Consider the following 14,339-nt stretch of genomic DNA (forward strand, 5'->3'; position numbering starts at 1 on the left):
GCAGTATTTGTATAGAGGAACGCTAAGCTGGCCATGGCAACACATCCAACCTGATGAGACACCCGGTCAACACAACATGCATCTAGAAAGTGAAAGAGTGCATCGTGTTTAAAAGCCTGAAAGACGAGTACCTGGCAGCAGCTGCAGCTAACGACAAGGAAGTTGCAGTTGACTCCAGGAACTTAATTTGCCATTTGGACGCATCTTGGCTGAAGAAAACGTCTTTGTTTCACAGTTGGTTTGATTTTTACTTTGGTTTGCATTTGTCTTTTTTTCCAGCAGATCACAAACAACTTGTAGGTGCATTGCTGTGACGGCTGGAATTACTTTTTTCTGGTATTGCAGAGAGCCGTCGGACAGCAATACCAGAACCCAGCTATCAAATTGATTAAAACGTGCACGGTACCCAACCTTAATCATACAGCGCTTAACTATGTGTTGTAAAATGAGGAGGAAAGACGCTGAGTGCGACAGCTGGCTCAGTCTCAGACAGACGAGGAGGAAATAAAGCTCTGGAGAGCATGAAACAGTGTGAGTGTACAGAGTGTGATTTTGGCTGTAGCGCTGCCTTCTATTCAGGAGCTTTGTCCTCTACCCTCTAAATACAAACTTCACCCACAACCAATCTCTCCTTCGCTGAAACCTAATCTTTGGCAGGTGACAACAAAACCAGTCTACGGTGGTTTTGCCAAAAATCAGGTTCACCATTTAAAGTGCGTTGTTTGACACGAGTTCTACTTATAGATTCTACTTTAAAATCGTATATTTGCCATAACTTTCAATATAACATTTTGTGATCTTCTTTCTACACAGTTCACTGTAATCAACCTAAGGAACATACAGTAAATTCTTTAGATTTATATATTTGTTTGACTGCACGTTGTTTTCTTTTTGTACATACGTTTTTGGATTACATAGTGAATATACTGCGTGTAGACACCGACTCGACCTGTCTACGGTAAATCAGCTACCACACATCTCTTCCCTTCAACAGCAGTTTGCCTTCTCCGTTTGCTGGGGAAAGACTTTTGAATATCGGTGAGTGAATCTGTCCAGAAGAAGACACTGAGAATGGCAGGATATGCCAGCATATCATGTAACAGGCAGTTAAACACTGAGGATGCTGGTCGGTGTGACATCCTTTTTCTTAAAGGGGTCAATAAACTGATTTTCTAAACTCTGATGTCACGTTACAGGGTTCAGACTCTGCTGTTGGACGTCCGTGTGATAAGATAAGTTATTGGCTTATTAAGACTAAAGCAACAGCTCTGCAAGCACTGCAGCAACACTTCTCAAAAATCTTTAACTCTGTCTATATAAAGGATTTAGCCTTAATCTGTGTAGGCCTATAATACTGAGCCAGTAGCCATAAAGTATAACCACACACTCTCACACCTGTGCCGTGGAGCTGGGCCCGCACAAATTTTTTGGCTCATTCCCTGTGAAGGTCCATTCGTTTTCCATATTTCTGACTTGTCCATGTGCAATGACAACAACTCTCAACCGTACCAGGGGCGAGATCCTCCTCACCAGAAGCAGCATGATACTTGTCACATGTTGCACTTTCTGCGGTTCAATCCCCTCATTGGTTGAAGTGCCGGTCCCACAGGGGGGGGAGGGGGGGGGGGGGGGGGGGTGGTAGGCGCGAAGAACACAAGTGAAATCCCTCCTCACTCTTCGCTCTCTTCCTCGTCCCCTTTGGTGCCTTTGCTCCAGCGCTGGAAGCAGTGGACAGTCGACGCCAGGAAGAAGCTGGTCATGATGGCCACCACCGACACCGAGATGCCCGAGAAGATGATGATGAGCAGGTCGGTCAGAGTCAGGTTGGCCTGGCACTCCCGGAAGCTGTCCTGCGAGAGCTGGGTCAGGGACACGCGCCGGCCGTCCATCGGGAGGGAGCACTCCATGCCTTCCACCCCTGCACCGGAAACACGAAACCAGATTAGACAGATGTTTATGAATTTTTCAACAAATTAAATTACTTCACGGCCATTTAGAAATTACATAATATCAGTGCAGTTAAGTCATAAAAGGTCCAGTCTGTCGGATTTAGGAATATAACATTCATAGCTGCTACCACCAGAAATCGTAGCCAATAGTTAAAGCGAGATAATCATAAGACATGAGGGGGAAAATTAAACATTGGCAGAACTTAAATGGTAAATGGTTTTGTATTTATATAATGCTTTTCTAGTCTTGATGACCACTCAAAGCTCTTTACAGTACAGTTTTACATTCACACACACATTCATACAGAACATCTAATCGCAGCACTTTGATATTCTATGGGGGGGCCATTCGGGGTTCAGCATCTTGCCCAAGGACACTTCGGCATGCAGATGGGTCAGACTGGGGATCGAACTGCCGACCTTCAGGTTGGAGGACGACCACTCTACCCCTCAGCCACAGCCGAACTTAAACAACAAGAATCTGTGGTGTTGCTATATCTTATCCCAAGCTCCGACCTCCACTATCGCCATGTTTGTCCTTCCAGGGAAAAGACGTGTAGAGCTTAATCGATAGTGTCATTTACGACTTATCACTTTTCTACAGAAACCACAAACACATTCCTGACATTGGATTAGTGAAGCGCCGCCCGACCACTTCTGTAACTCTCCAAAAAACTGATGATCTGACATTCACACCCACTTCACTTCATGCCGTGAGGGTCCAGCTGTGCACGGGGTGAAAAACGATGCTAGCTTTGAACTTGTGTCTCTTTTGAGGGCAACACAAGGAAAAGTCTTCCTCTGCACTTTCAAAAAGTTTCCCCTCTCTTATCACAGCTGGCTTTTTAACTCCACTTCTCTTCTAGTTTACCCAGCTCCTCTGTTTTATATAATCCACACGTCCCACACTCGCCCAGAGGTTTTGGAGAAGTGCAGTCACTTCAAGGTGTGTTGTTGTTGCACAGCGTTTCCATTCTAAGAGAGTTGTGTTGTAAAAGATCTGCACTCGACAGGGCGGTGCAGGGCTCTGCCTCAGAAAGGACGCTGATCTAATAAGTATAAGGTTTATCAGAAGGCTTCACTTGTGAGAGGAAGGATGCACCGTGTGTCCAAGTACACCCCCACACAGCATGACTGCAGGACGGAGTCAAAATAAGAAACGGAGGAGCAGAGTGACCCTGTATGTGCAGTCTACAGTTAATATCAACTATATCCGACAGCCTCAGAGTTTGGAGACTGGAATAAAAACAAGATAAGCCACTAAAAGCCCGACCCCCTAGAACACGTCCTCATAAAATATGACTCCGATACATCGCAAACATTTACCGGGCCTGAGTAAAAGGACACCCGCTGAGACAGGGGCACCTTGACCGAACCCCATCTCAAGATGAGAGCGTGATAAATCAGTCGAGTGCCGCGCTCTCCTCATGTCTACCACACTCACGTAGTTTAGCGTTAAGACATCATTTAAATAGAAAAGGGACAATGACGTCGGGGTTATTGGATTTCAAGGGTACATGTCCTCCAGTGAGTCTTTGTTTCCAACTCACGAGGAGACGGCAGCGGATCATTAAGGTCAGTTTGAACTCTCATGAGACCACGTAGCCACAGCAGACAGTGTTCACGTTCATTTGGTTTTACTGACAACTTTATTAAACTTTGAATATCATTGGATACCAGAGCTAAATCCTGCACTGCTCCAGGCCAGTGAATTAAACATACTGAGTCCCATGGCCGCCACACTCCCAACACTGAAAACACTTTACATGATCATCTACATCTCATCTTGATACTGACAATGTACTTTAGGGAAAAAAAACTAGACATATTGATGTGAATGTGAGCTTTATAGGTGGGAGGAAAATAAAGCATTGCAATGTGGGTGGCTACTTTCCACCGATGCTGCACATGCAAATGTAAAAAACCTGGCAGTACATAAATTCTGGGTCTTTGCTCAACATTTAGCTCAATTTACAGCTTTGCTATAACAGAACTGAGTAGCCTATTATTTGATATTTATAATCAGAACTAATTGTTCCATGTTTTTCTTGGACAATTTAAATAGAAAATGAACTGTTGAACATTTAACAATGAAATAATGAGGAAATTATATTTGATTTATTAATATGTAAAAACGTTGCTATATTTGTATAAATAATGGGAAAATAATCATTTGAAACCAGTTCAAACGTGTTTAGTGTCGATGGAAAAAGACACAATGGAAATCAGGGATGGCATGGAATTGGTTTCCATGCTCCTCTCATTGACTCTCTACACTATTAATTAGGTTTGTAACTGAACTCCTCAGGAGCTTGATAAAACTTAGTGACACTAATCCCTCAATACAAGATACAGATTCTCACATTTCTCTTAACATTCAGTTCACTGAGCACATGAGCTATATATCAAATATCAGTCTCCCTGTCCAGGATATATTTATTGACGCTAAAAGTTAAATATATAGCAGGTTCACTACAAGCGTGCGTGAGGACAGATAAGAGTGATCAGCATCTGGTCATAAAGATGCTGCTGGAAGAACAAGAAGATTATTGGTAATCAAAAATAAGATGATGAAATAAATGATAGTCAAAGATATAGCAAGGAAAATCTCAGCCAACGCGCAATAATGCTTTGACCCATTCTGTGCATTAGAAAGGTAGTCATACAAAATTGATTATTCAAAAAGTAAAAGAGGAAACAGTTAAATAAGGGTTTGTGATGATCAGAAACAAGTTAATAGAGTAATACCTGAAATACTGAATGAAAAAATTAATTTACTGCAAATATATAGAAAATAAAAACTGAGTCGGGTCACTTCTGATCCACGTTGTGTATCAAAGTGTTAACCTTTCAATTAAAATGGTTCAAATGTCATGTTCAGGTCCAGCTTTGGTCACATGGTTTGAAAGTATGATTTGCACCTCATCATATGCAGCTTGTGTATCATAATGTTTTCTCCCATAGCTTCTCTCACAGTGAATAAACTGTCTATCACTTTGTCAAAAACCAAGCATCCGAGAGCTAAGTGGACGAGCTCCACAGAAAACTGGAGAAGCTTTGGATCGGCTTCAGATCGAGTGAGTCAGCATCAAGAAAAGAAGCGTCTCCAAACTGACGAGGAGCCAGGACCAACAATCCTGATGGAGCCAGAGAGGAGCCCACTGGTTCCTGGCAGGATTAATGAGGCCTGTGTGCCGTATGTCGGGGGGGAATCACAGATGAAAACAAACTCACAGCCCAAAACTGTGTGTGAGGAGAATGCTCAGTGACGCTGACCTGCAGGACACATGAAGAAGTGCACCAGACTTCCAGAGATGGCTAATGGCTAATAACAACGTTAAAGTTATGATTTGTTGTGTTGTTTGACAATCTGATATCGGGAGAATTGTGTTGTGTATCTAACCATATGGCTCACACTTTAAAAGCATCAGTTCTGTTTCCAAGTCCTGGTTTTACTCAACAGGGCTTTTTGTCCATTCGCCTGTTTGTTTTTCCTTTTTTCTTTATTTGTGTTCTTTGTTTACTGCATTGTTTACAAAGTCTCTCACAGCTCGTTATGAACGTCGGTGATTTGACTTTGTTTTGTATAATTATACAAGCTGTTGTTTTCCCTTCACAATAAAACGATTTTGTTATATTTTCAATTATTTATTTCAATGGCTGCCATATTGGGTGTTGAAAGAGATGCAGTCACACACAAAATTCACCTTTAATGCCACAAAACTTACTAAAGACAACAAGTTTGACAACATCTGAAAATCCGATATATTGGAGAGTCTGTTTTATCTGCTTTGTGGCTGAGATGAATGTATTACATTCATATTCACAGGGCACTTGTAGTAAAGTAAAGTAACCCATCAACCCAGAGACTCAGCCTTTGCCTTGGAGACGCTTCTGTCTGGTCCTGCCTGTCCTAAGTACTTGATTAATAACCGCTGAGAAGGAAATTATCCCGGTGAACACGCGGCGCTGCAGGACTTACAGCACCATCACATCTATCATGAGCAGAACAGAGTTAGCAAAAAGGTCAGTTGAATTATGTTTGTTCTTTCTACAGATTTAACGATGTTATATTAGTCTAAATAAGAGCAGTTATAAAAGTATCAAAAGTCAAACTTTGCTTGTCTGGAATAAATATTATAATTATCATTTAGTTTAATATAAATATGAAGAAAATAGACAAATCTTTGAGGGGTGGTGCAGATCTATTCTGAAATGACACAACAAGTCTCAGACTTATTCCCCTGCCTGACAAAAAAGAGGAATTACTGAAACGCTGTTCTATTTGGCCCAGAGCAGAATGTTCTGGAACAACCACCATAATAACAGTTCCTCTGAATCACATTGTCTGTGACTGAACATGCACAGCTTCCACGGAGAGAGGATTCCCTGATTCCCAGTGAACACGGGGCCTCGAGTCCGAGATGCAAGAAACCGGAGGAGGCCCGAGGCCGACGTGGCAGCGCTGCCATGTTTACAGAAATCTGACTGTGAGCCGCTTCGTGTCAAACTAAATTCTGCTAACAGACATAGCCCAACAGCTAACACAACTGATGGCTGTGAAAATGTTGATTTGTTTGACTCATCTGACACTTGGCAAAGAAAGCGACCAAACCAACTGGCTTCAAAATGACAGCAATTAAGTCTTTTGACGAAACTATCAATTAAGCTAAAAAAAAAAAGGAGATAGCTTGTTAGCTAGTATCTGGTTTCACTTGCTAACAACCATATGTAAAACAGAACATCAGCTAAAAGGCTAACTTCTGCACCACAGAACACTGCGACATACATTTGGTTGTCTGACATTTTACGTAGCTAACCAGTTCTACACAGCACACTTCACCACAGGGATGTTTTCCTTCCAACAACGTAGGTCTTTTCCAAATATAACGTTCCCTTGAATGAATCCCTGCTATGCTAACTGTAGCTAATGTTTACAAGTTAATCTGCTAAAACGTTTGCTACCTCAGAACAAGTGCTAGTAGCTAATGTTTACAAGTTAATCTGCTAAAACGTTTACTACCTCAGAACAAGTGCTAGTAGCTAATGTTTACAAGTTAATCTGCTAAAACGTTTACTACCTCAGAACAAGTGTTAGTAGCTAATGTTTACAAGTTAATCTGCTAAAACGTTTACTACCTCAGAACAAGTGTTAGTAGCTAATGTTTACAAGTTAATCTGCTAAAACGTTTACTACCTCAGAACAAGTGTTAGTAGCTAATGTTTACAAGTTAATCTGCTAAAACGTTTACTACCTCAGAACAAGTGCTAGTAGCTAATGTTTACAAGCTAAAATGCTAAATTGTCTGCTACCTTCCGACAAGCGCTAGTAGCTAATATACCTAAAGATGTGATATTGGATGATGGTGATATGGATCTGTATACATTCGCACTCGCTTCAGCAGCATCAAAAGTATTTCTGAGGCCGATGTCTCTGTTCTATGTCCATGGATTATATATAAATTGATAAATAACAGGTTGAACATGTGCTTTCACAGCAGAGTGGTTTTGCCCTGAAAGGAGCCTCCCTCCATTAGGACGTATAACCAAGTTTCTTTTTACTCAACTATTATGGCACATCGTTAAGAGGCAGAGGACATGGACGCAGGCACTAAAAGAACATATGTGAAAAAAAAGGTTGTTGCATTATTTGAAAAGGGTTTTGTTACGAGTTCAACGAATGTCCAAATGTCTGATACGATTAATGTAGAATCCATTTTTTATCCAACGCCAATTATCCAAATGAGTCAACTGATAGAGTTCGTAAAAGTCCCCAGAGACCAGTATGATCACAGTGAGGACCAGGCCCTTGTGCAATAATTTAACACAAATCGAGGCCCTTACACTATCAGGTATGTCGGCCCTGCACAGATATGTTACATTCCTGGCGCGGACAGTTGATGGATTACATTCGGGATTACAGCCAGCCGAGGGGATAGGCTATCTGCTGTCGCCGGCTCTGATTGATCTACCTTGCCGGTAATGCTCCCTCTCTCAGTGTCTGTCCAGATTGATCTCTGCACCAGTAGCGACGGCAAATATCACCACAATCTTGCAAACCCGCAGAGTTGGCATTAACGCTAAACACGCCACTGGTGTCTAGACACTCCCCCGTAAATAATCCCGTCTCTGATGATGACTCGTTAAAAACTGTCTCTACCCTACTTTATTAACTGAGACGAATGTGCCACTGGAGCTCGATACTCAATAGATCTAAACAAGAACCATTATTCAGTTCGGTTCAGAGTGTGAAGCAAACGGTGGGAGATTCATATGGGAAGAGAGCAGGAGTAGGAGTCCGGAGAGGAACCGAGTGGAGAATGTGTGAAATGAATGCACTAAATGATAAGCAGCGATGTGACAGCGGGGCGAGGGTGAATCATTCAGGAGGGGATTCCTTCTGCGTGGAGCCTCGTTGACATCACTCTACCACGGGCATGTTCAGAATGCCTCACCACAAAAAGCCCCGATGCTCAGACACAGATTTCTTGTTATTCCTAAATATAAGAGATGTCAAGTCAAGCTCCATTTGTTTTTCCGCGAAGAGAGAAAGCAGTTTGGCATAGTGACTACAACTCATAATGATGGAACAGCTAAATGTGCAGGTCTCAGCACTCTGAGCTTCACACTTAACCACACGCTGGCACAAAGGGAATTATCCATCATGCATTGTGCTGCACTCTGCCAGAGAAACTAAAGCTTTTTGCCTTTTCACCTTTTATATCTGACACTGGCAGATTATCCCCGTCTGCTTCTGTACACCCAGCAGCTGATGTAATTCCGTCCACCTTTTCACACCCTGCTCTCCCTCTCTCTCCGGCTCCATCTCACTCACATCCCCGACTTTAAATAAACATTAAATTAGGCCAAGTTAAAAGAAGCTGCTAGCCTGCGTTCAATGGAATAGACGTTTCCTCATCTCTTGCCCATGAGTGGTAAAGATAGCAGGTAATGTCATGTGAGGTGTTTCGAGTGTGTGCTGGTCAGCGGCATCATATTTACAGAGCTGATTGTGCCGGTGGCGCTAACAGGTCTCCTGGGAGCAACCTGATAGGCTGCGAGGGAAAATTCAGACTTTGGACCCCGTCACATGAACTGGTACATTGTAGTGGAACTGTTGAGGTCAGGACTGGTGTTGACGGCGATGCCAGGATGAGCTCCAGCCTCGGTGCCTCGGAGGAGTCGGCCTGTCCTGCCCCGTAGGCGGCTCTGGCTCCGATTACCCCGGCCAGTGTGCTGTAGAACTGTGTCATTCTGAATTATACATGGCCTTTGTTCGCCCTTAACCCAAGAGCACTGGAAACAGCACTGGATCGTGTTTACACTCATCCCCCAATTAAAACATTCATGAGGCTGATTGGTGGCTAAACCCGGAAAAAATAGAATTGGTTCCAAATACAATAACACAATCAAAGAAGCAGTGAAATGTTCCTCCAGAATTAATACTTGTATTTCTGTGAATGTATTCTGTCAATGTGAGAGTCAGATAAGGATTTGAAACCATCACACCCTGTGGTGCACATATAGGAGACCAGAGATAGAGCCACGAGCCAGGCGCTCTGCTTCTCCCTTATCCAAAAAAAGAGAAGTCCTGGATTCCAGCATCTTCCTCCCACTCATCATGCTGACCTGCAGTAATCAAAGTTATGCAAACGGATAAAGTGTGCTGCGTCGTGAACTCAGAAATCACAGGGGAAATCAAGATGTGAAAAATGGAATGGGAATTGGGGGTTTACAGCACCGGCTCCGCAGCTGCTGCCGTATGCAGGCCACCGGTGAAAGAACCACAGAGCTGTCTGGGCGACTTCTCTTCAATCCAAGTGCGTTTTGGGCCATGATGTTTTAGTCAGTTATTTAAATTATATGATATTTATATATGACACTAAATGCTAAGCACAGTTTGTGTTTAACTTTAATCAATAGGTCACAAACCAAAAGCAGGAAAGAGCAAACATTTCTAGCTCATTTTCATTTCTTCCTTCGTCCTTATTTCCCTCTCATGTCTTGTCAAAAAGGTCCATTTATTTCTTCTTTATAAACAACAACATGACCTGACTGATGTAATTTGAATGACTCAGACTTTAACCCGATGACACCCTCTTCCCATTGATTTACATGCATCTGTTGAAGCCTTTTAAGAAGACACCCGAGGACCCCTTGAGTCGAACCGGCCTTTCACTGTCTTTCTGTGGCATGTATTCATTATTCATTACTGTTTTTTAAGGAGTTATTATATTTAAGGTGAAGGAGCACTCTGACTCAGACTTTAATTACTCATGAAAATATTGGTTGAAGATTAAATACAGTGCACTCGGCTCTGTCTGCCATAGTTACCGCCACCAAGGAAGTGATGGTTTCACCCTGTTTGTTGGTTTCTATATCAGCAGATTGGATATGGGCAATTTCATTTTGGGGCAAAGAGGGGGACAAGACATTTTGTTTACACTTTCACCAATTTCCCAGAAAATAATGCACAGATCTTGAAAGAAATTAGACCCATTTAGGGAAATTATAACTATAAGTGCAATCTGCTGTGGCTCATTTGAATTCAAGGGGACTGTTGTTGGATCTCTGCCCTCAGCCGAGTGACATTCCTGTTATAGGATGAACCCGACATGAGGATACATCACCCACACCACACCGATGGAAGGATCACACTCATCTGAAGTGTAAAGAGTCATTTCTGTCTCCGGTAATTGATTTTCCTCGATGATGAACGAGATATTAAGTTGAAACATCCACCGCTCCTCGTTGGTAGAGTTGCTTCATATTGAAAAGCTTATCAAGTTCGACCTCATTCACTAATGAGAGCCCATCTGTTATTGTGTAACCACTTCTGATGCTGGAATCCAGAGAATAGGTCATTCGCGTTTTTTTTCTCTTTCCATGACAGTGAACCAGTCATTACGTTAATTAGGTCTGGCGTGATGATGATGATGCTCGCACGTGTGAACTTGTCATGTTTGTTAAATCCTTATCCTTGGTGTTTGTTCAGCAGTAGATTCTGGGATCAACTGAGACTCAGGGTGACACAACTGCACTCACATCAAGTTCAGAGAAAGGGAAATGTCCACAGCAAACCAGCATCAACTGTCAGAAGTGGCAGCTCAGAGGGGCGTGTTGTGGGTTTTGATAACGTAGGCTGCAACTTGAAGGATTCGCGGAACATCCTGTGGCCCTGACAGCAGAGTTCTCCTCTAAAACTCACACACAGGTAGGATACAGACACACAAACACAACCACAACGTCTCCAGCTCTTAACTACCTGCTCTTTTATTGAATTTAAAGTGTTGTACTACGAAAAACAAGTAACGGAAAGACAGAAGTCTTGTTTCTTGGGACATTATTAGGTCTTCAAAACTTATCTTTGTCCACTCTGACTTGTTAAAGAATTTGCATTATGAAGAGAAGGGTCTGGGATAAAAAAAAACATATTAATCCTTCCAAAATTTGCATTTTAAGCATTAAGAAAGGACCTTCCAGACGACGTAAGGTATTCCATGCAAAATCGCCTGTATGTGACTTTTCCAAGCTAGTGGACTCATCCCTAAGGTTCATAAAGCAAACACCAACTGATGGGGATATAAGAGCTGCTGTGAGGTGAGATGTGCCTCACTAACTCAATTCGAGAGTGTGTAGACGCTGGGGCCAGTTGGCAGCCATACCAGGGGCTTGGCTAGGCCCGCTTGGCGTCTTCCTGTTGTTGATGTCTGCCTGGCCAGCATTGCTACCGCACTTCATTACGCCTTGCAGCTGACAACGCTTAGACCTCTTGATTCATGCATTCGCAGCCTTGAACTGAGGGGAATTAGTTTTTCCTGCTAGTTTATCAACTTTGCCTCCTCAAGGGCCCAAACTTGAGCGTTTTTCAGGGCGGATGAAGGAAGAGCAGAGGGGGAAGGAGAAGCAGTATCAATAGCGCCGCACACCGTGGCCTAATTGTGAGCTTTTGTGAAAGTCAGCGAGTTTTCTTTCAGGGGAGTTGAATTAAAGCTCTTTGCAGCCAGATCACAATTAGAATTTAAATTGGATTTTCAATTTACTTTTGCAAATGGAAAAAACAGGCAATTCTGTGAGGAAATCTATAATATAATTAAAGAAATCCATTCAAGGAGGCTTCGTCTTATCAGTTGCACGTGGTTGATGCCAGAGACCATGAATGTTTGGTTTCAGATCCGATCCACATCATTCTCACGTCTAAAAAAAAATCACATATCGAGTGGGCCCAGTGCTTTGAACAACAAACTATTCTTTCTATGCACTGCAGGTTTCAACAATTCTCACCTGCAACAAACTCGGAACAGTGACTTGATAAATGTCTCCAGCTCTTGTGCCGTTCACACAACACCCTGAACATTGTGTACTTTATTTATAATCTGAATCAGGATTTTAAAATACACGTTGTTCATGCGCCCGGGCGAATAAAACACAAACCTCTGGAGTCAGAATAAGCCCAAATAGCATCAAAGCTATAAATACTGACATTAATGCAGCGTAATAACTCTTATTTCTGGTGCTTTTTCTTCACCTGACAACAGATGTGGTTCAAGGTCTCCCACTGAACCGCAGCTCCAGTGTTGTCTCCCAGTCATAAGTCACTTTGGATGAAAGCTTCTGCCAAATGAGCCAATTTAAAAATATGATAACAGCGCGAGTTACTAGTCATGTGCGGCTGAGCTGTCAGTTGTGTTTATTTTTGCCTCCTCAGCTCCCACGTGTTGGCTCACACTTATGAGATAACGGCTGTCTGTGTCCTTTGTGAGGACATTTATAGAAATAAACAAACGACTGACCTTAAAGGTAAAAAAGCTTTTCTGGTTTCCCTTCTGAGCAGAACGAGGATAAATGGCGTCAGGCAGATATTTTACTCAGCCACATGATATTAACAGGCGTTGAGACGATTGTAATTCTGTGCGTTTCATCTTTACTCCTGCAGCTTTAGACGCTGCGTGAGCTAATTAGGCTGCAAGTAACCGGATCTCAGCCACATGATCGTTCCACAGGGGGACATGGCAATCCCCCTTTGTCTTTTTGTTGTGGTTCAAACATGCATTCACACAGAGATTTGCCTCGTGCACGGAAACACACTCAAATTTCAGCCCTGTTATTTAACTCGCCCCTCCAGGCTGATTCTCAGTGACAGACGGGCCCACCGCTTCACGTGGACAGAGGAATCAGAGGTTTTGACTTCCACTGGAAAAAGGCGGAAAAATACTCAGGAATATTGTTGAATTACATTGTCCAGCAAAGTATTATATAAGTATTATATAAAAATAAGCCGCAAATTGATCGATTTGACAACCACGCACGATAGAGGTCAAAGCTTCTTTTTTTTATGCTGAAATGTGGAAACCAAAAAAACAACAAACTCCGAGCACAGATTCCTGATGTGAGCTGGTTCACACCATTTATTGGTTAACGCTGCATTTTGAGTCAGTTCCTCGTTTTGCCTTTCAAAATTAATCAAATACGTAGAGAAAAATATCAAAAATTTCCACTTTCAAACGAGAGCTATTGTCTCACATTACACACAATGTCTCACACATGATGAGCTATGGGGGTGGAAGGCGAATGAGACCAAAATTAGAACAGGGGAGGAGGAGGAGGGGGGGGAGGGGGCGGAGGGGGTTCCCTCTCCTACTGGGAAAATATAAATAGACCAGAGAAGTGTGATGCCAATGGATTTACCATAATTCTGTTGCATGTTGTGCTCAGATACGTTTTTTATTTGGGTCGAACGCCTCTCGGATGAAGCTACTCACCGTTTGGAAGCTTGTGACTGTTCTCCATCAGCCACGCAAACAGGCTGGCAAAGTTGCAGTTGCACACCCAGGGGTTGCCCTCCAGCCTCACCGCCCGCAGGGAGGGCAGCTGACTCAGCGCCCCCACCTTTAGGGTGGACAGCGCATTACGCTCCAGTTCCAGTTCCCTCAGAGAGGTGAGGCCCAGGAAAGCATCCTCACTCACCATGCTCAGATACGGGTTGTTGCCCAGTCGTAGTTTGATGAGGCTGCGGGACTCCCCGAACGTCCCCTTGGGGATCTCAGTCAGATTGTTGCTGCCCAGGTCCAAGAACACCAGCCGGGAGGAGGTGCTGAGTGTCCCCGGCTCTATGAGGGACAGCGAGTTGTTCCGGAGGTCCAGGTACACCAGGTCGCTGTACAGAACCAGGAAGTCCGAGGGGATGCGGGGGATCCAGTTGTCCGCCAGCAGAAGCCTGCGTACATCCAGGGGGATCTGTTTGGGAAGTCGGGTCAACCCGCGGCCGCTGCAGTCCACGGTGTGCGGGTCCGGGCACATGCAGGTTGCTGGGCAGTTTTCCCCCCGGGTCCATAAGACAGAGGACAACAAGATGAGGATAGGTTGGAGCCAGCAGACACATGGCAACAT

General features: G+C 43.4%; 1 protein-coding gene across 1 annotated transcript; it reads right to left on the reverse strand.

Moving 5' to 3' along the window:
• Positions 1-1,670: 1,670 nt before the first annotated feature.
• lrrc38b (leucine rich repeat containing 38b) lies at positions 1,671-14,339 on the reverse strand. Its single transcript, XM_053446396.1, has 2 exons — positions 13,712-14,339; positions 1,671-1,918 (listed from the first exon to the last, which is right to left on the reverse strand). Exons 1-2 carry the CDS (start codon positions 14,337-14,339, stop codon positions 1,671-1,673), a joined length of 876 nt encoding a protein of 291 aa, XP_053302371.1.

The sequence above is a fragment of the Pleuronectes platessa genome, chromosome 2, assembly GCF_947347685.1.
Source record: "Pleuronectes platessa chromosome 2, fPlePla1.1, whole genome shotgun sequence".
NCBI classification, from domain to species: domain Eukaryota; kingdom Metazoa; phylum Chordata; class Actinopteri; order Pleuronectiformes; family Pleuronectidae; genus Pleuronectes; species Pleuronectes platessa.